Below are 27,476 nucleotides of genomic sequence, written 5' to 3' on the forward strand. Positions count from 1 at the left end.
GCTCTCCCCTTTACAGTGCCAGGCTGCATGCAGTCTGTCACAGTGTGATAACTGTTTACAGAAACATCCTGTTCAGAGCTGAGCACAATCACTCATTGCAATAAATGACAAATTGAAGGTACCTGAAGTTAATTATCATTTAGCAGGCCACCAAAAAAGTGAAACATTCCAGAATATGTTTCGAAGTGAACTTATAAGATATCATATAATTGTCAGTTTTTGATCCTTCGCTTGTGTAGGAGGCTTGATTCACTTACTTATGATTTATCAACATGGCTGACAATATTAACTGCTGCTATTATGCACAATCTTTTCAACAGAACACATTTCATGAGGAGGCAGGGGTGAGGTTTATATCCAAACAGCAGATTGGTAAATGAGTTCTATCAAGCTGCAGGAGTACAATATAAACAGTATCTGACATTTTGTCCACGTGTTTCTTTGCAGCTTAATGTAATGTATGCTCCAAGAAAAGAAACTAGAACACTTACAATTTTACTTCCACTCTCCTCAACAACTTCCTTATCCCTCAGTCAATGGGACTGCTATTCTAGTCTAAGCCCAGATAGTCAGTGCCAGTAGCATTGACCATTAAAGAAGGTAGGAAGGGTTTAGGGTGCTGAACAGGCAACTCGGATCTTGGATGAATGAAGTAGGCGGATTGTTTGTACTCAATTGATGATCAGCTACAGATAATCATTGATCTGTTAGGACCACCTGTGATTGTCATCTAGTTATATCTGGAAGTTGATGGCCACTGGTAAATATTTATTGAACACTGATGTCTTACTGCATACAGGATAAGACTTTGCATGAGACTTTGAGACAGATTGGTAGTCAATAGACAATAGGTGCAGGAGTAGGCCATTCTGCCCTTCAAGCCTGCACCACCATTCAATATGATCATGGCTGATCATCCTTAATCAGTGTCCTGTTCCTGCTTTATCTCCATAATCCTTGATTCCACTATCCTTAAGAGCTCTATCCAACTCTTTCTTAAACGAATCCAGAGACTGGGCCTCCACTGCCCTCTGGGGCAGAGCATTCCACACAGCCACCACTCTCTCGGTGAAGAAGTTTCTCCTCATCTCTGTCCTAAGTGGTCTACCCCCTATTTTTAAGCTGTGGCCTCTGGTTTGGCACTCACCCATCAGCAGAAACATGTTTCCTGCCTCCAGAGTGTCCAATCCTTTAATAATCTTATATGTCTCAATCAGATCCCCTCTCAGTCTTCTAAACTCAAGGGTATACAAGCCCAGTCGCTCCAGTCTTTCAGCGTAAGGTAGTCCCACCATTCCAGGAATTGACCTCGTGAACCTACGCTGCACTCCCTCAATAGCCAGAATGTCTTTCCTCAAATTTGGAGACCAGAACCGCGCACAATACTCCAGGTGTGGTCTCACCAGGGCCCTGTACAGCTGCAGAAGAACCTCTTTGCTTTTATACTCAATCCCTCTTGTTATGAAGGCCAGCATGCTATTAGCTTTCTTCACTACCTGCTGTACCTGCATGCTTACCTTCATTGACTGGTGTACAAGAACACCCAGATCTCTTTGTACTGCCCCTTTACCTAAATTAGGTAGTCACCTGCCTTCCTGTTCTTGCCACCAAAGTGGATAACCATATATTTAGTCATGTGATTATACCTCACTGATGATGTAGGCTGTCCTATTTACATGATAACTTTAAACCTTTGCACCACTGTTTCTGAACAAAGTTCAGAACACAAACTACCATAAAGTGTTGGCAGCAGTGGGATGTGAGCCCCTGTCTCTGCACAGATTGGAACCTGAATATACACTCAATGGCAGGACCCTGAGGAGAATTGTTATACAGAGGAATCTTGGGGTGCAAGTACATAACTCCCTGAAAATGGCAAATGTAGGTGGATAGGGTGGTAAAGAAGGTGTACGACATGCTTGCCTTCATCAGTTGGAGCATTGAGTTGGCAAGTCATATTGCAGCTAAGTAAAACTTCAGTTCAGTCACATTTGGAGTATTGGATGCAGTTCTGGTCACCACACTACAGGAAGAATGTGAAGGCTTTGGAGAGTGTGCAAGAGATTTACCAGGGTGTTGCATGGATTGGAATGTATCAGCTCCAAGGAGAGGTTGCTGGGGATCTGGGCACTGGGAAGTAGGTTTGTTGGGAGGGGGTGGAAAAATAGAAGTGCTTATTGTGAACATTGCAGAAAGTGGAACCTTAAACCATAGTCATAGACATGGAAAAAAGAAGCTGGAGTAGGTCATTCAGTCCTACAACCCTCACCTGCTATTCATCATGGCTGATCCGTAACCTTTTCCCACTATTTCCCCATACTCTTTGATCTCTTTAGCCCTAAAGCTAGACTTATAAATCCTTCTATAAAACATTCAGTACTTTGGCTGCCATTATTGTCTGTGGCAAAGAATGCTACAGGCTCACCACTCTGGATGAAGTCATTTTTTTTCTCATGCCAGCTGAACTCCCTCACTCCATATTCTTAGTCTGTGACAAAAAACCAAAAGAACTCAGAAACAGGAGCAGAAATTGCTGGAAAATCTTAGTAGGTCTGGCAGCATCCATGGAGCGAAATCAGAGTTAATGTTTCAGTGGCCCTTCTTCAGATCTGATGGTAGTGAGGAAAATATTGGTTTTTAACCATCTTCTGCATAAAAACCAACATTTTTCTCGCTACCATCCTTTCTGTAGAAAACCCAAAATGTTAACTCTGATTTCTCTCCACAGATGCTGCCAGACCTGCTGAGCTTTTCCAGCAGTTTCTGCTCCTGTTTCTTAGTCTGTGACCCCCAAGTCCTGATATACCTGCCAACAATGAGACCACATTTTGGGTGGAATGTAGCATGGAACTGAGCCAGAAAAAAATCCATGAATATGATATTGGGAGAGGGAGGATTTGCTGAGGATTCAAAGAGATTACTCTGATAGAATCCAGAAATCATGGATGGATTCACCGTGAAGGATGAGAATTTTAATTGTGGGTACTTGGAGCTGAAGGATTGATGTAATGGGTGAATGCACTGTGATATGTGATAGGGTTTGGACAGTGACATTTTGGGTGTAGGTTTGCTCGCTGAGCTGTAGGTTTGATATCCAGACGTTTCATTACCTGGCTAGGTAACATCATCAGTGGCGACCTCCAAGTGAAGCGAAGCTGTTGTCTCCTGCTTTCTGTTTATATCTTTCTCCTGGATGGGATTCCTGGGGTTTGTGGTGATGTCATTTCCTGTTCGTTTTCTGAGGGGTTACAAAACAAGCACATAGATCTAGATCTATGTGCTTGTTTTGTAACCCCTCAGAAAACGAACAGGAAATGGCATCACCACAAACCCCAGGAACCCCATCCAGGAGAAAGATATAAATAGAAAGCAGGAGACAACAGCTTCGCTTCACTTGGAGGTCGCCCCTGATGATGTTACCTAGCCAAATATGAAACGTCTGGATATCAAACCTGCAGCTCAGCGAGCAAACCTACACCCTAAACTTCAATCTGAGCTACAAACCTTCACAAACCTTGCAGTGACACTTTGGTTGAGTTTAAGTTTACAGAGAGCGATGGATGGAATTCCATTGTGAAGAGCATTAAAGTCATGACAAAGAATGTGTAACCTGTGGAACAGAGCACTGGATAAACTAGTCGAGAGAAACAGCTGAAATCATTTCAGCAACAGTTGGTTACTGTGACTGGAGGGAGCTGGTCTTTCTGGATGGTTGAGCAGAATGAGTAATGTCATCCATCCGTGTCTATCTTGTAATGAAGAGTAATGTAATCATTCAAAGAGTGTTGTCTTCAAACTTGTGTTTGGTGCAGGGGATTGGTTGGCTCTGCTCTTAAGTGGGAGAGATGCCTTCCAGCTGCTGAACGAATGGGTTATAATGTATGAGTGCACAGGCACCATGACAGCAGGCCAAGGCAAGAGATTGCCATTCGAGTTCAGAATACCTGCAAGTAGGTGATCTGATCCATGTAGAAGGCACTAGGATTACCAGATTAGGATTCTGTGAGCAAGTACTTCTAGATCAAGTGACCACCACCTGTTCTGCAATTGTTATCTCATTAAAATAACTAAATGTAAACAATCGATTGGAGTTAATTAAAGCAAGAGGAGATACCTGATAATTTTTCAACTTTTTAACCATTCATGGTTAAGAAAGAAAGACATGCATTTATATAACACCTACCATGACTCTGCTTATCCCAAAGCACCTTACAACCAGGGAAGCATTTTTTAAAAGGGTGATCTCTACTGTAATATAGTGTATAACTAGGCAGCAATTAATATCAATACGATCAAGGCTAGGTAATGAAGACATGTGTAGAGTAATGGTAGGACCTTTGCCTCTAGACCAGGAGGCCTGCTCCAGAGGTGTGTCATAACACATCTGAGCAGGTTGATTATTAAAATCTCAATATTTGTAAACTTGGTTACCCAGCAGACTATCATTTGTACAAGTTAAGTGATAAGATTCATGACCAGATAATGAGGGCTGTTGTGATGCAATGGTAGTGTTGCTACCTCTAAGGTAGGAGGCCCAAATTCAAGTCCCATCTTTTCAGAGGTAATAACAGTTTGATTAGTCAATAACTCACAACCAGCTAATCTGTGGTACTGATTTAACTGAGAAATATTGTCCAGGGCAACATGAGTAATGTGGATGTGTTTAAGGACCCTAAAGCAAACTTGTGACGATTAGGTCATAGAACTGTGCATCAGTGGGTAAGAATGGAGCAGTTTGGGTGATGTTAGAACACACTACACTGTACTCACTGCATGAAGATCACCAGATGCTAACAATCGAGACTGAAAGACTCACATATGAACAAACACTTATGGAAAATAGATTTGCCCTTACCTAATATAGTCAGGACTTGTTATATCTGGATTACCATGTCTGGAAGTATTTAGTATTGATGAATAATAAATAGTGTTACAGTAAAGTCTTATCCTGAAGACAGTCCTTCACTTTGTCTTCTCCTTGACAAGTCTGTCATGAACCCAAACTCAGAGTGATATCAAACCACACAATAAAAGAGCTGACTCCCTTCCTCTTCATCAGAACAGTGCAATGGCATTTCTTTCATCTGCACCCAAGACAAAAATATTTTACCTGAAATCTAGTTGCTCTGACTCCCTAACTACATCACTGGAATTTTTTTCATGCATTTCTTTTTCTCATTAATGTTTTAATTATTTATTTAAATTTTTTGTGTTCAAGCGGGTCTAACTGAGACAGGAGGGTCACGAGCTGAGCCACAGCTATCAGAGAGAAGCTGTATTGTGTACCCTGTTTCTGACATCACTGCTCAGTGCTGTATTTATTAATAATAGCAGCACATGTAGGGTTATGCTTGTGGTTTAGAGAATGCAAAAAACTTATGATACAATCAAGGGTATAGATGGGAGCTGTTGTCACAGTGAGAAGCGCTGTCTGAGTTTGAAGCTGCAGCCAAGTAATCATAGAATTCCAACAGTGTGGAAGCAGGCTATTCAGTCCATCAAGGCCACACCAACCCTCCAAAAAGCATCCCACCCAGACCCCCTCCCATCCCTGTAACCCTACATTTCCCACAGCCAATCCACCTAACCTGCACATCTTCAAACTGTGAGGGCAAACCCAAGCAGGCACATGATGAATCAAACTCAGACAATCGCCAGAGGGCAGAATCAAACTCGTGTCCCTGGCACTGTTAGGCAGCTATGCTAACCACTGAGCCATTATGCCACCCCAAGTTCTGAAGGTGTGAACTGTATCTGTGTTGTTTGTGGGTAGCAGCTCACAGGAGTATTTAATTGTCACAAAGCCATGGTTTATTTAGATGCAGAGCTGAAAATGTGTTGCTGGAAAAGCGCAGCAGGTCAGGCAGCATCCAACATATCCTACGAAGAGGCAGGCATAGCTGGGGCCCATGCGGGTGCCCATGGCTACTCCTTTGGTTTGGAGGAAGTGGGGGGATTGGAAAGAGAAGTTGTTCAGAGGGAGGACCAATTCAGTCAGTCGAAGGGTATTGGTTGGTACGGCAGGAAAGGAAGAAGCAGAGGGCTTTGAGTCCTTCGTGATGGGGGATGGAGGTGTACAGGGACTGGATGTCCATGGTGAAGATAAGGCATTGGGCACCAGGGAAGCGAAAATCATGGAGGAGGTGGAGGGCATGGGTGGTGTCCCGTACATAGGTGGGGAGTTCTTGGACTAAGGTGGACAGGACCATGTCGAGGTATGCAGAGATGAGTTCGGTGGGGCAGGAGCAGGCTGAGACAATGGGTCGGCCGGGGCAGTCAGGTTTGTGGATTTTGGGCAGGAGGTAGAAACGGGTGGTGCAGGGATGTGGGACTATGAGGTTGGAGGCGGTGGATGGGAGATCCCCTGAGGTGATGAGGTTATAGATGGTCTGGGAGATGATGGTTTGGTGGTGGGAGGTGGGGTCATGGTCAAGGGGGCCGCGAGCTGTGTAAAAGTCGGTGCGCCAAACTACTACCGCGCCTCCCTTGTCTGTCGGTTTGATAGTGAGGTTGGGGTTGGAACGGAGGGAGTGGACGGCTGCGCGTTCTGAGGGTGAGAGGTTGGAGTGGGTGAGAGGGGTGGAGAGGTTGAAGCGGTTAATGTCGCGGCGGCAGTTGGCTATGAAGAGGTCGAGGGTAGGTAAGAGGCCAGCACGGGGCATCCAGGTGGATGGGGTGTGTTGGAGGCGGGAGAAGGGGTCGTCAGAGGGTGGCGAGAATCCTGGTTGAAGACGTAGGCGCGGAGGCAAAGGTGGCGGAAGAATTGTTCGATGTCTCGCCGCGTGTTGAACTCGTTAATCTGAGAGCGTAGGGGAATGAAGGTGAGGCCTCTGCCGAGGACTGACCTTTCATCCTCAGAGGGCGGTAGTTCTGGAGGGATGGTGAAAACATGGCAGGACCTGGTGTGGGCTGGAGCTGGGAGTGGGATGCTGCCTGACCTGCTGCGCTTTTCCAGCAACACATTTTCAGCTCTGAGCTCCAGCATCTGCAGTCCTCACTTTCTCCTTAATTTAGATGCAGACGACATACTAAGTATTTAGTAATGGAGATGCCAATGTTAACAGCATAGCATAACAGAATAGCAACGAGTGACCATTTGGCTTCCTCGACTTTCTCCGTCGCTCAGTAAAATCATGACTAATCTGATACACAAACACAAATTGTTGGAGAAACTCATCGCGTTTAGCAGTATCTATAGAGAACTGATGGTTCAAGTCCAGTGACCTGTCTTCAGATCTGATGTTGGCCTGAGTTCCACATTCTTGTCTGCTGCCTGTAACCCTCAACTTGGCCATCATTTGAGGACTGGGCTATGACTAACAAGATGGGTAACTCAAGCCGGGAAATATCCCAACTTGTGGAATCTTGGGTGATTTTTGGATGTCAGGTGGCAGTGTGGGATGTAGTCAGGTCTTATAATGCAGGAAGCAGAGTTGAGGCAGCCATGGGATGGGAGAGAGTGGAGGTGAGTTAGTTAGAAGGCACCCTCTATTGTCATGGACATGGTTCCAGTTGTTTTGTCTCATTTGCCCCCCTAGCCATCTATGACTCTATAAATGCCAATATATGACCCCTAACTACCTGTACCCCTGATAGCCTCCATACCTCCTCCAGGCCACTCACCCATAACCACAGCGGGCAGACCTCCAAAGTCATGTGAAATGAAAATGAAGTGACAATATAATATAGCTCTCACTCCTACATACTTAAGTTTAAAAAAATCACACAACACCAGGCAACAGGCTTCAAAAGCTACTGCTTCCAAATAAACCAGTTGGACTATAACCTGGTGTTGTGTGATTTTTAACTTTGTCCACCCCAGTCCAACACTGGCTCTTCCAAATCATTCTACATACGTGATAGTGAAAATAAACCCTGACACATGAAACTCATTCCGTGCTTTTCAATTTCCTCCAGCAGGTTAATCGCTTGTAAAACAAATTTGTTTTGGACTGAACCTCAAAGCTATTCTTTAAATTTTCAAAGTTTAAACTTGGAGTCCCCGCTGAGATAATTTTAGTCTTTGAAAATCAGCCAGGAATTCATAATTTCATAATAATCGCCCTTATGAAAATGTCCACAGTGAATTGAATTGACCTTGTAGCAGTAGATTTTTCTAACCGATGCCTATCAATTAATATAGTCCAGAAGATTTTTAAAGTTTAACTTTCATTCATAACTACAGCCAGTAATTCTTAAATATGCTTTATCAAGTGGCATATTCAAACTACTTAAGATCCTGAGAGTTATACATGCCTATCCAGGACTTGAAGAGAATTTCTTTTCAATTTTATTAATTCATGACACCCACTATGTGGGTTAACGTTCTTGGAACAGCCAAAGTGAGATCTGGATGTAAGTTTGCTCAATGACCTGAAAGGTTCATTTTCAGACATTTCATCACCATACTAGGTAACATCATCAGTGAGCCTCTGATGAAGCACTGGTGGTATGGCCCACTTTTTATTTGTGTTTTGGTTTCCTTGGGTTGGTGATGTCATTTCCTGTGGTGATATCGTTTCCTATTCTTTTTCTCAGGGTGGTAAATGAGATTCAAGTCAATGTGTTTGTTGATAGAGTTACGGTTGGAATGCCTTGCTTCTCGGAAATCTCATACGTATCTCTATTTGGCTTGTCCTAGGATGGATGTTTTGTCCCAATCAAAGTAGTGTCCTTCCTCATCTGCATGTCAAGATACTACTGACAGTGGGTCATGTCTTTTTGTGGCTAGTTGATGTTCAAGTATCGTGGCGGCTAGTTTTCTGCCTGTATATCCAATGTAATGTTTGCTACACTTCTTACAAGGTATTTTGTAAATTACGTTAGTTTTGCTTGTTGCCTGTATAAGATCTTTCAAGTTCATTAGCTGCTGTTTTAACGTGTTGGTGGGTTTGTGAGCTACCATGATGCCAAGGATCTGAGTAGTTTGGCAGTCATTTCCGAGATGTCTTTGATGTAGGGGAGAGAGAAGCTAGGGTTTCTGGACATGTTTTGTCTACTTGTTTGTGTTTGTTGCTGAGAAATCGGCGGGCTGTGCTCATTGGGTACCCATTCTTTTTGAATACACTGTATGGTGATTTTCCTCTACTCTTTGTAGTTCCTCTGTGCTGCAGTGTGTGATGGCTCATTGAAATAATGTTCTGATGCAGCTTCGTTTGTGAATGTTTTAATAGTTCAGTATTTGGTCCGTATGTATTGTTTTCCTGTTGACGCTGGTTTGAAGTTCCCCATTGGCTGTTCGTTCAACTGCAGCATTTAGGAATGGCAGTTTGTTGTTGTTTTCCTCCTCTTTAGTGAATTTTATGCTGGTAAGGGTATTGTTTTTGTAGTCTTGAAGGTTTCCTCTAATTTGTTTCGTTTAGGGATGACAAAGGTGTCATTCAAGTAGCGGACCCAAAGTTTGGGTTGGATGGTTGGCAGAGCTAGGAGAAAGTGAGATGCTGGAGACCAGAGTTGACAAGAGTGGTTCCTGAAGAAGGGCTTATGCCCGAAACGTCGATTCTCCTGCTCCTCGGATGCTGCCTGGCCTGCTGGTTGGTAGAGATGTTTGTTTGAGTCTTTGCATTCCTTCACAGTCCAAAGATGTGCTGGTTAAGTGGGTTGGCCATGCTTAATTGTCCATGTTAACTAAGGATTAGCCATGGGAAATATAGTGTAGACTTGATGGGCCAAATAGCCTGCTTCCATAGTGTAGAGATTCAATGATATGCTAAGAACCCTGATATCTGAGATCCCTTGGGTGTTCTGTTGGTTTGTCTGAAGGTTTGTTGTTGAAGGTGAAGTGGGTGGTAAGGCATAGATCCACTAACTTGACGATATTGCCCATGCTGATGAAGTTGGTGGTGCTTGGTGTATATGTCTTTGACTCTTCTAATAGTATAGTCAGTGTTTCTTTGGCCGGGTTGAATAGGGCTGTTATGTCAAAGGAGACCATCATTTCATCCACTTCTATCTTGGTGTTTTTGGTCTTCAGGAATTCTTGGGTGGAGTGGATGGAGTGGGGTGAGTCTTCTACTTAGTGTTTTACTCTTTGGTGTAGCTCCTTGGCAAATCTATAAGTTGGTGTCCCAGATAATGAGACTATGGGTTTGGGATGAGGGGAGCAGTGGCGGTGATCGCTCCTGGTTTGTGAACTTTGGATAATCTGTAGAAGTATGGTGTGTAGGATCTGTCAGGTTTCATTTTTTGGAAGTCAGTCTTATTTATTTCTCCAGATTTCTGAAGTTTTTTGAGTAGGGTGGTGATTCGGTTCTCTAGTTGCAAAGCCAGGTGCATCGCCACTTTTTGGTAAGTGTTGGTATCTACAAGCAGTGCGTTTGCTTTCTCAATGTGGTCACTTTGATTTAAAATGACTGTCAAGCATCCAGGTAAGGATAACAATGTTTTTATCTTTTTTTAAATCACATTTTTAACCCATTTACCAACCTCTGAGAAAAGAACAGGAAATGACATCACCATAGGAAATGATGTCAGCAACCCAAGGAAACCCAAAAACATAAATAAAAAGTGGGCCATACCAGCAGTGCTTCACTGGAGGCTCACTGGATGTTACTTAGTATGGTGAAGAAACGTCTGACAACAAACCTTCCAGCTCAGCGAGCAAACTTACATCCAGAACCTCAACTTGAGCCACAAAACTTTGCAAAACTCACTAAAGAGATCTAGTTAAACTCAGCACTAAGTTCAAATTGCCCCAAAGAGTTCCAGTTTCAATTTGTGTGAGTCATACTGCATGTGAAACCTTTCTCTCCCAACAAAAATTACATCTGTTGAAAATGAAACCAAGATTTTTGCATATCACTGAACCTCTACAATGGGGAAGTAAGCCATTTGGCCCATCAAGTCCATACCTACCCTCCAAAGCGCATCCCACCCAGACTCCCCTACCTCCCCCCCACCCCCCCATACACTAATCCACCCAGCCTGCAAATCCTTGGATAATATGGGCAATTGAGCATGGCCAACCCACCTAATCAGCACATCTTTGGACTGTGGGAGGAAACTGGAGCACCTGGAGGAAATCCATGCATACAACTGAAACAGTTCCCCGAGGGTGGAATTGAACCCGGGTTCCTGTGAGCCAACTATCCTTAATTCTTAGTTATAAATTCAGGTTTTTCCAAATGACAGATGTCAACTAAATGATAGTTTCCTGCTTTCTGTCTCCTTCCTTTTATGGTTAGGGATATTGTGTTTGCAGTTTTCCAATCCAACTAAGGACTTTCTCTGAAAATGATGGAATTTTGGAAGATTGGTGAAAGGCTTGAAAGTTCCATACCCCTGACAAGCAAAGTTGAAGAGGTCGCATAAGTCCATTAGACCTTAACTGGCAGCATCTGTGGAGAAACATCAAAGTTAATGTTTCCAATTGAGGGTCTGAGGAAGTGTCACTTGACCTGGAATGTTAACTTTGATTTCTCTGTACGGATGCTGCCAGAGCTTTTCCAGCAATTTCTCTTTTTGTTTTGATTTACAGCGTCCACAGTTTTTTTTCTGGTTTGCTTTATTTAGGCCTTAGCAAGTGATGGTTTCACAAATTTGGCCATCCACTTCCTTTTAGCTTCAGAGATTCTGAACTCAAACTTTAGAGTTTGGAAGGCTGTAAAAGGGCTTTGGATGAAAGATTGAAATTTATATGACTTATAGAACAGTCAAAAGTTTTTCCAGTTGTCAAGACCAAACCTAACAGAAACTAATTAACTAGTCATTGATCTCATTTGTTTGTAGGATATTACGTGATAACTGTTTGATACATTTACTTGTATAACAATATATCTCAAAATTAACTAGCTATGCTACATGCTGAGGACACAAAAGATACTATATATAAGCAGAGGCCTTTTTGCTCAAGAATAACGTACTGTGGGTATTGAAAATCTGAAATAAAAACACAAATTGCTGACACTCAGCAAACAGCATTTGTAAAGAGAGAAAGAAAAAAGAAACAATAATGTTTCAGCCCTAAAAGAAACAGAGTTAACTCTAATGGAGGGTCATCAACCTGACAAATTAACGTGTTTCTCTCTGTGAAGATGTTCCCGGACTAACTGAGCGTTTTACTGACTCTGTTCTGTTATCGTTTCTTTTTTCTTGGTTTTCAAAATTCCATTGGAGCAATTCACCACAGTTTACTTTTCATTTAAGTAATTGTTTAGTTATCTGAGTTTTATAGGTGCAATCAAGATTTAGTCGGGGGGGGGGGGGGTGGGGGGTGTGGTGTGTTGGGGGGGTCATCCATTGTTTGCAGACAGAGATGTCTATTGAATACGAGATCTGCAGGTACAACACGAGAAATTCATTCAGTGTTTAGTTGCTTCATATTAAAGAGCTGGTTGGTATGCAGACAACCACATCAAAATAGATGGACCACTCTTGCCTCAAAGACTGTTTCACACGTGCTAATTCATCCAGCTGTTGGGAATACTTAATACTGGTTACTGAGCTGTGAACAGACCTGGTGCTAATTGTCTGGAGGCTGCTAACTGGGAAAGGAACATCATCACCCATTCTGCTATAAATCTCATCATGGGAAGGCATCACACAATATTCTTGCCTTTGAGCCTGACTTTGAAGAACAATTATATTAAATTATAATATTCCTTTGTTTCTGTTCAAAATTTGAGGCAGGGAATGGTTTATCCATATTTAGTATTTAAGTGAATCCCTGTTTTACAAGGACAATAACAAGGTGAAGCTAGTGTTATTGTCAAAGATCCCACACAGGTTTTGCCAAAAGATAATAAGTATCAGTGTCTACAATTGAGCCCTGGCAAAAACATCTTGTTATTTTTACTGTAATGTAATGTTTGCTCCTTCTTCAATTTCTTACAGCGCCTTAAAAATGTTATAGGAAAGGTATCATTAAGCTGGAGAGGGTTCAAAAGACATTTATCAGGATGTTGCCAGGTGTGGAAGATTTAAGTTATAAAGAAAGGTTAGGACTTTTGTCACTGGAATGAAGGAGCTTGAAAGGTGACCTCATTGAAGTTTATAAAATCATGAGGGGTACAGATAAGTGTAATGGTAGGTGTCTTTCCCCTAGGCTAGGGGATTTCAAATCCTGTGGCATATTTAGAAGGTGAGGGGAGAGAGGTTTATAAAAGACATGAAGGACAAACTTTTACACAGAGGATGGTTCACGTGTGGGATAAACATCTTGAGGAAGTGGTGGATATGGGCATAGTTGCAATGTTTAAATGTACTTTTTAAAAGTACATGAATAGGAAAGTTTTGAAGGGATATGGACCAAGTGCAGGCAGGAGGGGCTAGTTTAGTTTGGGATTATGTTCAGCATTGTCGGGTTGGACTGGAGAGTCTATTTCCATGCTGTATGACTATATGACTCTCTATAACATTCCAAGTATTACTGGATATCCTGTTAACTAAGGAGATTTTAAGAAAGCTGACCAAAAGCTTGATGAAAGGTAGATCTTAAGGAGTGTCATAAAGAAGGAGAAAAACATAGAGATAGAAATGTTTAGGAAAAGACTTCCACAGCTAAAGGTCGAGCTAGCTAAAGGCCCGGCTGGCAGTGGTGGAACGCTTTGTCTCATAGTCAGGATACTTGTAAAAGGCATGTTGAATTGAATTGAATTTATTGTCACGTACTGAAACACAGTGAAAAGCTTTGTCTTGCGAGCAATACAGACATATCACAGAGTTAAGTTGCATAGGTAGTAAATAATAGATAAACAGTGGCAAAAACACAGGAACAGGTGAATGTTAAGGCCACCCTTTGTCTTACCCAAGGATGTTGTGCGATCCATACGATGGAAATAAAAAACCAGCATGTTCATAATATAAGCACTGTATCATAGCAAGTGAACTACAGCTTTAAGATCTCAGATATTGTTAATCTGAGTCATTGAAGCAGGATACCTGTATACTGTTGGAACCATTCTGCTGAATGTGTGCTGGTGACTGTAATATTTGTACAGAATAGTGAGTTGTAATTACATCTGTTCGACCTTTCGGTAATACCACATTACCCACATTCTGGTTTTTTTTATGTTGTGAGGAACAGTATAAACATGGCCACATCAAGTGAAGATATCTTAATGGAGGCAAAATCAACATCAGAACTATTAAGGTCAGCTATGCACAAGTGACCAGAGTTAGAGTGTAGAGAAAGGCAAAAACTGGAACCATGGCAAGGAGAGGAACGGGGCACGTGTTGGTAGGAATTTTGAAACAAAAATGGAAATTGTGTAAAGTTTATTTCTTTAATGTGTGGCATAATAAAAGATCTATTTATCAATTTGGAGAGTTTGAGACATATACCACTTGAAGTTACGTTGTCGTTATATTAATAAAAAATAACCAAGTGAGTAAATGATGCAAAGAGTCATTGATGCAAGTAACCAAATGACTGTTACCCAACATTAGTTCACTGTATCAATTATTTTTCTTGCAGATACTATTAAGGCTGAAGGTTCTCGAGCTGCCTGCTCAGAAGTGGTATTGCAAGGGTGCAATGTAGTTGGAAAGTGAACACCAATCCTTTGCTCAGACTTTGCTCCTCAGCAGTACAGCCCCTGAATTTCCTGGATATGAAAACAAAAAGGCTGCAAGCAATCAATAGGTCAGGCAGCATTTGAGGAGAGTCATAGAGTTATACAGTAAAGAAACCCTTCAGTCCAAACAGTCCATAATACTAAACTAAACTGCCTGCACTTGACCCATATCCCTGCAAACATTTTTTTAAAATTCTGTACTTATCCAGATAACTGTACCTACATCCACCACTTCCTCAGAAAGTTCATTTCACACACAAGCCATTCTCTGTTTTTTAGGAAAATTGTCACTTGTACATTCTTTAAATCCTTCTCTGTAACTTTAAAAAATATACCCCCTCGTCTTGGAAACTTCACCCCCCCCCCCCCAGAGAAAAGACATCTGCCATTCACCTTATCTACAGACTCATTATTTTATAAACCTCTATAAGGTCACCACTCAACCTCCTATGCTCAAGTGAAAACAGTCCGAGCCTAGCTAGCCTTTCCTTAGAACTCAAACCCTCTACAAAGGAACCTCGATTATCCGACTGTTGATTATCCAAACAAGATGGCAATGTCCTGATACTTGCCTAAACTGTGTTATCCAGCATTCGATTATCCGAACAAATTACTCCCCATCTGTGTCATTTGGATAACCGAGGTTCCTCTGAATTCCCAGCGATATCCCAGTGGGGCGGCAAGGTGGCACAGTGGTTAGCACTGCTGCCTCACAGCGCCAGAGACCCGGGTTCAATTCCCACCTCAGGCGACTAACTGTGTGGAGTTTGCACGTTCTCTCTGTGTCTGCGTGGGTTTCCTCCGGGTGCTCCGGTTTCCTCCCACATTCCAAAGATGTGCGGGTCAGGTGAATTGGCCATGCTAAATTGTCCATAGCGTTAGGTAAGGGGCAAGTGTAGGGGTATGGGTGGGTTGTGCTTCAGCGGGTCGGTGTGGACTTGTTGGGCCGAAGGGTCTGTTTCCACACTGTAAGTAATCTAATCTAATCCTGTAAATGTCATCTGAAGCCTTTCCAGTTTAATAATTTCCTTCACATAACAGGGTGACAAGAACTGGACACAGTACTCCAGAAGAGGTCTCACCAACATCCTGTACATAATGTTTCTGCCATGACTGTTTCAATTAAATATTTCTGATACTTGCACCTTGCTGATATAAAATAAATGGAAACACATCAGAGAAATCTGCCCTCAGATTTCATCCATTGTATTGTGTATAGTTTAGGGGTAAAATGTTCTTTTACTGCAAGGTGATTTATGTTCTTAAGGAAAAGCTGGGAATTACAAAGATTATTATTTTGGATATCTGTATTTGTATAAGAACTGATAGTAATGAAGATGGGTCCCTCAGGAGTTGGTACAGTTGACCTGCTATTAAAGGTTTGCTCAGTTTTACAAATCAATTGATCAGGAACATGTTATGATGTCAGTGCTCATCACATGGAGGAAATCTCCTTTCTCCATCATTTACATTGCTTATACGCTTAAATCTCTAAACAGGTACTTAAAGGGTTTACTTAATTATAGAACAAAGGGCTGTCCTATTTAAGTTCCTTTAGATTATTTCCAAGTACAAGCCCTTATCTCAGATAGTGATGTCTTTACACCTGATTTAGTGAGATACAGGACACTTTACATCGACGCTTGTGCTTCATTCATACTCCAAGTGAATGTAGTAACTGAACGTCATCCTGGAATTCTAGAATGTGTCTCCCTTGTCCTAGAAAATAGCTAAGAGATGGAGTCTGACTGGGGTAGTGTTCCAATGCCAGAAATACACTGAATGCAATCTCTAGGCAGGCTTATAAATGTTACAGGACATGGTTGCCTGTTTTGGGAGGAAGGCTCTTTAAAATGCGAAGTGGAGTACTGCACCATTGTAGAGGCATAGCATGTATCAAGAACACTCATGGATTCCCTACAGTGTGAAAGCAGGCTATTCAGCCAGTTGAGTCCATACCGACCCTCCAAAGAGCATCCCACCCCTCTACTCAATCCCTGCATGTCCATGGCCAATCCATCTAACCAGCACATCTTTGGACTGTGGCAGGAAACCAGAGTGTCATTTTGGGCGGCACAGTGGTTAGCACTGCTGCCTCACAGTGCCAGAGCTTGGGTTCAATTCCTGCCTCAGGCGACTCTCTGTGTGGAGTTTGCACATTCTCCCCCTATCTGCGTGGATTTTTTCTGGGTGCTCCGGTTTCCTCCCACAATCCAAAAATGTGCAGATTAAGTGAATTGGCCATGCTAAATTGCCCGTAGTGTTAGGTGAAGGGGTAAATGTAGGAGTATGGGTCTGGGTGGTTGGGCTGAAGGGCCTGTTTCCACACTGTAAGTAATCTAATCTAAAACATCCGGAGGAAACCCACGCAAGCACAGGAGAATGCATAAACTCCACACAGACCGTCGTCTAAGGGTGGAATCAAATATAGGCCCTGAACCACTGAGTGACCATGCTGCCCCACTCCTCCCACTAGTACTAGACAAACCAATGAGCTTAAAGGGATCATTATAGGCTAATTTCCAAACACTGTGACCCACTGCCATCCTGTGCTTCCTTCCTCTATGGGATGGACAACTCCCAAAGCCCAAACCTGGTTTTTAGCTCAGCTCTGGAACGGGACTGTCCAATTTCATGTCATCTCACATCCGCCGAGTTGGAGTGAGGTCTTTGGCTGACACCTACAACTCATGAGAATCTCAGCTGAAATCAAAAGGAGCCAAGGTTTGAAGACTTGTGCTTCTACCTTGACAGCCTAATTACTTCCTCTTCCAGTACTTAGACTCCAAGGCAATTAGGCAGTGTCTGAACTCCTTTTCAGCATTCAGCTCTTTTGATGACCAACCAAACCAATTTGATGCTGGGATGGCGTGGCAGATATGGAATGTGATTGGAGAAGCTTGCTTCTTCAAATAACGTGTTGCACGTTGGAGTAGGAGAACCTTTCGTATTTCTTCAACTAGTTTTCCTATCTTGAGCCACTGTTCTTAATCCTGCCTTTTTGGAACTAAGATAGTGCTGGAGAATGGTAACTTTGTACAGATTTCACAGTATTCCTGTACTTGAGTATACGTGACAATAAAATCTAAATCTAAATCTCTAATCTAAAATCTCTTATGGATGTCTGGTTCGCACTGATCCTGAGTGAGTGTTCAGGCCATTCTTATGTCTCTTTTTGTATTGTCTAAACTGATGAAATCAAGTCTTAATGATGTCGTGCAGTGAGGACAATAAAAAAACCCAGGAAAGAACAGTTGAGAGAAATACGATACAAGCTGTTAACTACCCAGTTGGATTTTGCACAGAAGGAGTGCGTTTCCTGTTTACTCTTCAATGGAGCTGGTTAGTAGGTTGAGCAGTACTTAGACCAGAGCCATCAATTAGTTCTTCCTCTTTCAAATTCTCTTCTAACTTGCCATAAAATGGTTAGAATAAGATTGTTATTTACAGTTAGACAACAAAACATGGAATTAATCTGAAAAGCAGAGAAATAGTTGCTGAGAGCTTCTATCAGTAGAGGGTGAAGAGTTAATTTGTCTTTGCCCTAAGTCGACCCTCATTGTATTCCCTGGTCAATGAGTCGGTAGAATGTTTCACTTTGCCACAAGAAGAAATGGATTTTTTAAAAATATTAAAATATCCTTTATTCATAAAAATATCTTCTATATATAGCTACAAACACACTTTGGTTCTGTACAGTAGCATATGAAGAAAACAAAACAAACGTCAGAGTTGGACTGTATCCAACAAACAAACCAAAGGCATCTCTTACTTGTGTAATATTATTTACATATATCTGAAGCACTGCGAGGATCTGATCATCCACCCTAAGTTGCAATGATCCTGTTGAACTGAATGGAGAAGAACATTGGGCGGTTGTACTTGAATGAGTACAACCATAAGTACAGATGACCAACCGGGCAGTCTCATGGGAAATTCCCTCCCAGAGGGAGTTTGCAGAAATATGCTAAAAATGTGACTTTGAGGAGTAGGATCCTGTCAAAACAGGACTGCTTAGGCAATAAAATCATTATTACAAGTTGATTTTATACAATAGTTGTAATCCACTTAATGTTCTATTTGAAACCCCGACTGAGCAGCTCATGTCCAGATCAGTGACAATCCTTCAATCCTCTTTCATAGTGAGCAATCTCTTGACTGTTGTTTCATTTATTGCAGGAACGATTCCAAGTGAAGAATCCTCCGTTTGCTTACATCCAGAAACTAAGGGGATTCCTGGATCAGGGTGGGGTCAGGAAGGTAAGAACTGCTTTACTTTCTTCAGACCACAGACTGAATTGGTCAATGGGGCAACTGCCTACCCTAGAAAATGGAGTGTTGGTGATCATTCACACAGCTTCCAGCTGCACCAAGTGGTGCCTCTGAAAATACATGGAAGTGTTTGGAATTCTGTCTCTTGTACCTGGAAATTATGTTCTTCAGATAATCGATCATCTGAGCACTCATATCAGATTATCACCAGTGTGTTTAAATTTAGTCAGGTTTCAGATTGGGGAAATGGACCTCCGGATGACATAGTGACTAAAACAAGGTAGAAAGTACCTCAGCTTTGCTGCATGCAGTGTATTTTCATGCTCTATCATTTATCCTAAAATAGACAGGAGCATCTTTCAAAACCCCCAACAAAAGGGGAACATCAATGAAATGCACAGCTGTTCCATTGTTTTTCCATTCCCCTGGTCCTGTCCTGAGGGTCTGCCCTGGGCTGATACCCTAAGCCTTAGGAGGTGTTCCGTGATCATGAGGCACTGGTCTTGACCACATGGAAACAGGCCCTTCAGCCCAACACGGCCACACCAACTAGTTTTTTTACATTTCTCAATGTGAACCGCACTAGGGAAACAAAGCCCCACCCCCACCCAAGTGGCTGTCAGCTGACATACTGTGAGTGAATGAGGAAATCACAGGGCAGGGGAATGCGAGATAGAGCTTACTCGGAGAGTTTTCGCAGGATGTGGTGTCACTTTGTCTCCCTCCCCTCAGGCTCTGAGTTTGTTCTGCAGCCCCATCCCACAGACCGAGCGTCACCCGCCCCACTGCCCCACTCCCCCACTCTCCCACCCCCACAGACCGAGGGTTCACCCCACACTCCCACCCCCACAAACCGAGGGTTCACCCCACCCCCACAGACCAAGGGTTCACCCCCCCCCCACAGACCGAGGGATAACCTCCACCCCCACTCCCACAGACCAAGGATTCACCCTCACCCCCACAGACGGAGGATTCACCTCCACCCCCACCCCCACATACCAAGGATTCACCTCCACCACCCCCCGAAATACCAAGGATTCACCCCACCCACACCCCCACAGACCAAATGTCTCACCCCACTCCCACAGACCGAGGATTCACCCCAAACCCCACCACCACAGACCGAGGGTTCATCCTCTACCCTCATAGACTGACCGTCACCCCCCCCCCCCCCACCACAGACTGAGGGTTCATTCCCCGCCCCCACAGACTGAGCGTCACCCCCACCCCCACAGACCGAGCGTCACTCCCCACCCTCACAGAGAGTTCACCCCCCACCCCCACAGACCGAGCGTCACTCCCCACCCCTACAAACTGAGCGTAACCCCCCACCCCCACAGACTGAGGGTTCACCCCCACCCCTCACCCCCACCCCTCACCCCCACCCCCACAGACCGAGGATTCACCCCAAACCCCACGGCTCAGACCGAGGGTTCATCCCCCATCCTCACAGACCGAGCGTCACCCCCCCCCCAACCCCCACAGACCGAGTGTCACCCTCCCACCCCCACAGACTGAGGGTTCACTCCAGCCCAACCCACAGACCAAGCGTCACCCCCATTCCTACAGACTGAGGGTTCAACCTCACCCTAGCAGACTGAGCGTCACTCCCCACCCCATAGACCGAGGCTTCACACCCCAGCCCCACCCCACAGACTGTGCCACCCCGACCACCCCCCCATTCCCCAGACCGAGGGTGCACCCAACACCACCACCCCCATAAACTAAGCATCAGACCCCATCCCACAGACCAAGGGTTCACTCACACCCCCACTCCCACAGACCGAGTGTCACCCCTCCCCCTGGACTTTATGCAAACTATGCCTGCATGATCCTATAGTCAATCAGCTGTTGCCCTCCATTGTTTGCTAGTACAGACTCCCCTGTGCAGTGTAAATGATCGCTCACTATCTCACTCCCTGAGAGCCTCAGTACATGAACCACTCATCCTGCAATGTTTCAATAGGAGACGTATCAATTCAGAGTGCCCCTCATGTGGCCAAGGAATAACTTCCTCGTCCAAATCTACATGATGAAGAATCTTCTCATTTCTCTTTTTCATGTTCACTGCTGCAGTTCAAGAGACGAGTCCAAGAGTCAACTCAGGTCCTGCGAGAGCTGGAGATTTCATTGCGGACCAATCACATTGGGTGAGTGACACCTGCCGGCATTTTAAGAATCTGTATTTTCTTTGGAAAGATGGTCATTATTGAAATAAAACCAAGTATGATGTGTCCAGGCCTTCGTTTTTCAAAACCTGTCTCCTGGATTGTGATCAGCCTCCACAAGGTAGAGGTGCAAGCCACTGAGTATATTTGTGTTATAGCTGGTATTTCAGGTTTTATGATGCTAGTGATCATCACCTTTGATCTTTTGCCCAAGAAGGTCAATCTGTGTTTACTTCAGGGGGTGTGAACGTCACAGGTAAGGCCAGTATTTGGTTGCGCATCACTAATTGTTCTTGGGAAGGTGATAGTGAGCTGCCTTCTTGAACTTCTGCAATCCGAGGTAGTGTAGGTGGAGCCCACATTGCTTTTAGGAAAGGGCTTTTGACCCAGTGACAGTGAAGAAACAGGAATGTGGTTGGAAGTCGGAATAGTATGTGACTTGGTAGTACTCGTGGTAGCACTCTCATGCATCATAAGGAATAGGAGCAAGAGGAGGCCATCTGGCCCATTGAGCCTGCTTTGCCATTCAATAGGACTCTGGCTGATCTGTTTGTAGACTCAGCTCCACTTACCTGCCCGCTCACCATAACACTGAATTTCTTTACTGTTCAGAAATCTGTCTATCTTTGCCTTAAAAATATTCAACGAGGTAGCCTCAATTCAATTTTTTAAAAAAAAGTCTGGAATTTGGGTTTAATGATGACCATGAATCCATTGTTGATTGTCAGGAAAAACCCATCTAGTTCACTCAAGTCCTTTCAGGTGGTAAAATATCTGCTCTGGCCTACATCTAACCCCAGAACCACAACAACGTGGTTGACTCTTAACTGCCCTCTGGGCAATTAGGGATGGGCAATAAATGCTGGCCCAGCCTACGTGCCCACATCCCATGAATGATTTTAAAAAATATAAATATTGGATTGACGACACAGGTATTTTACTGATGGTGGTTACTAGTTTTAAAAAATCCAAAGAAATGTCACAGTGATTTTGGTGGTTGGGAGGTGACTCAGTTGTGTGTTAGCATGTTGGAGAATAGAAAGAAAAGGCAAAAAAAACCCCAGAAAGAATGCAAAACAAGTCAGTATTAATTCCCTTCCTTCTTCAAATGAGTTCTCAGCGCAACTATACTGTCCTCCTGACCATGGTTGTTATATACGTGGGGTCATTGGTGGCAGCAGGTTGCAACTGAATGTGACCAGCAGTCTGCTCATTTATTTTTCATGGACTTCAACCTGGACCTCTCAGTCCAAGGGTAGGGAACACTCACTGTGCCACAAAGTTAAAAATCATGCAACACCAGGTTATAGTCCAACAGGTTTAATTGGAAGCACTAGCTTTCGGAGCACTGCTCCTTCAATTACCTGATGAATTACCTAGTGCTTCCAATTAAACCTGTTGGACTATAACCTGGTGTTGTGTGATTTTTAATTTTGTCCACCCCAGTCCAACACTGGCACCTCCAAACTGTGTCACAAGAGGGCCCAGCATTAATGCTTATTTTTGTCCTATATTTTCCACTAAATCACCCATGGTGATATATACTTTTTCAGTCTATTTGCATCCACTGATATTAAGAATGGCTATCAGCTTGGAATTGGCAGTGTTAGTGCTTGTACAGCTATATCTCAGGGGCAGTCACTGCCAGCAACACTGTGGGGTGACGGTTCTTAATATACACATGAGGGTTAATAGAGGGGAAAACCCTAAGGCAAATGAAAAAGGCAAATTATGAAAGAGTGGGGTGTGAGAATAGAAGCAAAAAAGAAAGATTTGCATGTACACAGCAATTTTCATGACTATCAGCTATCTCAGAGCACTTTACACCCAATGAACTGCTCAAAGTAAAGTCTCTGTTGTAACGTATGAAACATTTGCAGACTAGGTGTGCACAACAAGCTGCCACAAAGACAGAGCTGTTAATGACCAGATCATCTGTTTTGCAGTGTGGGCTGAGGAGAAATAGTGCAGGGCCTAACCATTATGCTCTTCTTTGAAATAGTGCAATGGGAGTCTTTTACATCCAGCAAGCAGGCACACAGACCTGAGTTTGCTTTCTTATCCAAACAGAAAACTGTAGCTGCAACGATGGACCACTCTCTCAGTGCATTCCTGGGGTGTCAGCCTTTATTTATCTGCTCAATCCCTGAAATGAGATTTGAATCAGGACCCTCAGAGGGATAGCTCATTCAAAGGTTGATATTACAGGGCTTAGTGTCTCAGTGGTTAGCAATGCTACCTCATCACGTGCAATTTCAGCCTTGGACAACTGTCTGTGTGAAGTTAGCATTTTTGTCCCATGTCAGCCCTCTGGGTGCTGCTCGTCCAAAGATGTGCAGGTTAGATGGATTAGCCATGGGAAGTGCAAAAAAACAGAGATAGGGTACAGGTCTTGGTAGGATGCTGAGGGCCGGTGTGGACCTGATGGGCTGAATGGCTTGCTTCTCAACTATAGGAATTCTATGATCCTATAAAAGAGAATCTTAAGTTGAAAGTGATTCATATAATGACAAAATAGAACAAATATTACAAAAGAAGCTTTCTTCCTAAAGTTTAACAGGTAAGGTGTTAAAGGTGCCTTGACCCTGCTTGAAGATTATCAGGTGATTTTTCCCAGTAACCTGGTCAATCAACCATCACCAACAAGAACATGCCACTGATTTCATTAGCTGTTTGTGGGATATTTGTGTGCAAATAGGCTTGCATGTTTGTTTCAAAAACAATGCTGAATGTTTGGTGAAGTGCGTTGTGATGTGCTGCTAAATTACAGTGTAAATATTCTTTATTATGTAACTTGGCAGCCTCTCTAGTGAAGGTTGAGTTGGTGGTTGCACTTGTGAAAGAACGAAGTGGCTTACAAACCAAGTGAAATACAAAGGCATTGAGCATAGGTCCAGAGCTTCAAAATTTATGTCTACAATTATACCAGCAGTCCCCTTATTATACTCTTCTCCCTACTATCAATACCCACTTCCAATTTGTTCACGACCTGCACCTTCTTAAAAAAATGTTGATATATATTACTGTTAAACTTAACATGAGTTGTTACTGCTACCTGTCAGATTGTATTAGATTTGTGAAGTGTAATCTGAACTATTCCTGAGAGTCAGATGGGTGCAACTGCCTGTACTAACTGGACTACACTATCAAATAGCTCCAAATTGTTGAACGTTTTGTGATTCAAATCCTAGGAATGCACAAAGAGCATTGAGGTTGTTGTGGTTCTGTTCGCCGAGCTGGGAATTTGTGTTGCAGACGTTTCGTCTCCTGTCTAGGTGACGAATCAATAAGCACATCGACCTGGACCCAATATATCGACCACTGCAACGGACAGCTGGAACTGACAACCGGAAGTGGCAGGTTCAAACCACTACAAATGCCGGAGGAAAGATCACAGAAGCACTTCACAGGAGGCTCCCAAGCACTGAGGATGTCACCTAGACAGGGGACAAAATGTCTTCAACACAAATTCCCAGCTCGGTGAACAGAACCACAACAACGAGCACCCGAGCTACAAATCTTCTCACAAATTTTGAGCATTGAGGTTCTTCTGGCTAAATCCAATATCATTTTTGATAACTTCTGGTTGCGTGCCCATCCCAATGAACTCAAATCTGATGAACTGCTGATTTTTTTTGCTCATAGTTGGGTGCAGGAGTTTTTGAATGAGGAGAACAAGGGATTGGACGTGTTGGTGGAGTACTTGTCCTTCGCACAGTGCGCTGTCACGTAAGTACACTGGGATCTTTACTGAGACTTTCAATCCACTGTATTAAACTGTATTTGAAAATTAATTGCGTTTGTTTTTGGAAATCATTTGTTCTGTGGTATAAAGTTAACCTCAATTCTTCCCCTTGGGTTGAAGGCAGGTAGAAGGCAGAGGGTGGTGGTGGAGGGTTGTTTTTCAGACTGGAGGCCTGTGACCAATGGAGTGCCACAAGGATCGGTGCTGGATCCACTACTTCTTGTCATCTACATAAATGATGTGGATGTGAGCATAAGAGGTACAGTTAGTAAGTTTGCAGATGACACCAAAATTGGAGGTGTAGTGGACAGCGAAGAGGGTTACCTCAGATTACAACAGGATCTGGGCCAGATGGGTCAATCGGCTGAGAAGTGGCAGATGGAGTTTAATTCAGATAAATGCGATAAGTGCTGCATTTTAGGAAAGCAAATCTTAGCAGGCCTTTTACACTTAATGGTAAAATCCGAGGGAGTGTTGCTGAACAAGGAGTGCAGGTTCATAGCTCCTTGAAAGTAGAGTCGCAGGTAGATAGGACAGTGAAGAAGGCGTTTGGTATGCTTTCCTTTATTGGTCAGAGTATTGAGTACAGGAATGGGGAGGTCATGTTGTGGCTGTACAGGACATTAGTTAGGCCACTGTTGGAATATTGTGTGCAGTTCTGGCCTCCTTCCTATCGGAAGGATGTTGTAAAACTTGAAAGGGTTCAGAAAAGATTTACAAGGATGTTGCCAAGGTTTGAGGATTTGAGCTGTAGGGAGAGGCTGAACAGGCTGGGGCTGTTTTCTCTGGAACGTCGGAGGCTGAGGGGTGACCTTATAGAGGTTTACAAAATCATGAGAGGCATGCATAGGATAAATAGACAATGTCTTATCCCTGCGGTCAGGGAGTCCAGAACTAGAAGGCATAGGTTTAGGGGAAAGATATGAAATAGACCTAAGGGGCAACTTTTTCACACAGAGGGTGGTACGTGTATGGAATGAGCTGCCAGAGGAAGTGGTGGAGGCTGGTACAATTGCAACACTTAAGAGGCATTTGGATCAGTATATGAATAGGAAGGGTTTGGAGGGATATGGGCCAAATGCTGGCAGGTGGGACTAGATTGGGTTGGGATAACTGGTCAGCATGGACAGGTTGGACTGATGGGTCTGTTTCCATGCTGTATATCTCTATGACTCTATGACTGAGTCACTTTTCACTGTCACTGTGATGACGGTTTGAATCGGGAGACCTGATCCAAAACATGGGAAGCTAGCATGGAGAAGGAACTTCTGAATTGTTTGCTTCAAGTGTAGAGGTGTCTTACAAGGGAAGGTTACTTAAACAAATTGAAAGACCAATTTGAAAAGTATTCAAACAGATGCATAATTAAAGAATAACTGGATTAGGAATTGATCTGTGAAAACAAGGATAGGATTTCCAAAGGGCTAATGAAGGGGAGAGATTGGAATGATGCTCACCATCAAATAATAGGCCCTTTAAGAAGAGTGTTAAGGTGTCTGCCTGTTTTCAAAAGCAATTTTCAATTTTCTTTTAAACTATTTTACGCACGTCAGTGCGAGTACATTTCTTTGCAAAATCGTGTTGATGGTTGAGATCTGTAGGTTGGAAGTTGAACATTGAACCCCCTCCCATTTGTCTCTCAGCCCACTTGGGCTCCCCACCCACCTCACCCCGCCATTCCTGATGAAGAGCTAATGCTCGAAACATTGACTCCCCTGTTCCTGAGGTGCTGCCTAACCGGCTGTGCTTTTCCAGCACCACATTCTTCAACTCTGATCTCCAGCACCTGCAGTCCTCACTTTCCTCTGAACAAATCTATAGGGCCAACTGACACCAGCGTGCTGTTAGTCTTTACCTTGTCACCTCCTGCCTCGTTCCACTTCTGTGGCCTTCCTATGTACTGCCAGCTGTAACCAGCCAGACAGTTGCATCTCCTGGGCTTGCATACTAGTTAATTCAGCTGTTAATGTTGAGTGATGCAGATCAGAGAATGATATCAGTATCCAGGTTTTGGATTTCCTGTCCTGTCTAATCCAGTATGGCAACTGGGCTTGCTGAACCACAAAGTTGCTTCCGGTTCCCAAAAGTGATTTTTCCGTGATAAATAGATGCCTTTCTTAGTTAAATTCTGATTGTATAGCTTCTGGTTTTTCATCATGATGCACAGTCACAATGATTGAGTGAGGAAATTTTATTCTCTGTTTTATTCATTCATTCACAGAATGTGGGCGTCACTGGCAATGCCAGCATTTAGTTGCCCTTAAAAAAGTGGTAGTGAGCTGCCTCGTGAATTGTTGCAGGGGGTTTGCTGTGGCTAGACCCCCAATGTGTCAGGGAGGGCGTTCCACGATTTTGACCCAGCGACACTGAAAGAGTGGTGACATATTTCCAAGTCAGGATGGTGAATGACTTTTAGGGGAAATTGCAAGGCGTGTGCTCCCATGGATCTGCCCATATCCCTTTGGAAGGCACTGGTTGTAGGTTTGGAAGGTGTTGTCAAAGGAGCCTTGGTCAATCTCAGCAAGTTGGAGATGGTACACACTGCTGCTACTGACTGGCGGTAATGGACGGAGTGGATGTTTGTGAATGTGGTGTTAATCAAGTGGGCAAGTAATCAAGTTTGTCCTGGATAGCGTCAGATGCCAAGTTGCCATCTAAATGATAAAATTAGAGTCACAGGAAGTGTAGGAAGTCACAGACTTGACCCAATATCACACACCGAGGATGCTGCCTGACGTGCTGTGCTTTTCCAGCATCACGCTTTTTGACTCTGATCGC

General features: G+C 43.5%; 1 protein-coding gene across 4 annotated transcripts in view; it reads left to right on the plus strand.

Moving 5' to 3' along the window:
• LOC132831037 (formin-like protein 1) overlaps positions 1-27,476 on the plus strand; it is a 273,471-nt gene that overhangs the window by 128,889 nt on the left and 117,106 nt on the right. For all 4 annotated transcript variants that reach the window (XM_060849081.1, XM_060849083.1, XM_060849082.1 and 1 more), the window contains exons 3-5: positions 18,693-18,773; positions 20,862-20,935; positions 24,599-24,682. In XM_060849081.1, coding sequence (XP_060705064.1) covers positions 18,693-18,773; positions 20,862-20,935; positions 24,599-24,682 — 239 coding nt within the window. The remainder of the gene's footprint in view (positions 1-18,692; positions 18,774-20,861; positions 20,936-24,598; positions 24,683-27,476) is intronic.

The sequence above is a fragment of the Hemiscyllium ocellatum genome, chromosome 32 (assembly GCF_020745735.1).
Source record: "Hemiscyllium ocellatum isolate sHemOce1 chromosome 32, sHemOce1.pat.X.cur, whole genome shotgun sequence".
Classification (NCBI taxonomy): domain Eukaryota; kingdom Metazoa; phylum Chordata; class Chondrichthyes; order Orectolobiformes; family Hemiscylliidae; genus Hemiscyllium; species Hemiscyllium ocellatum.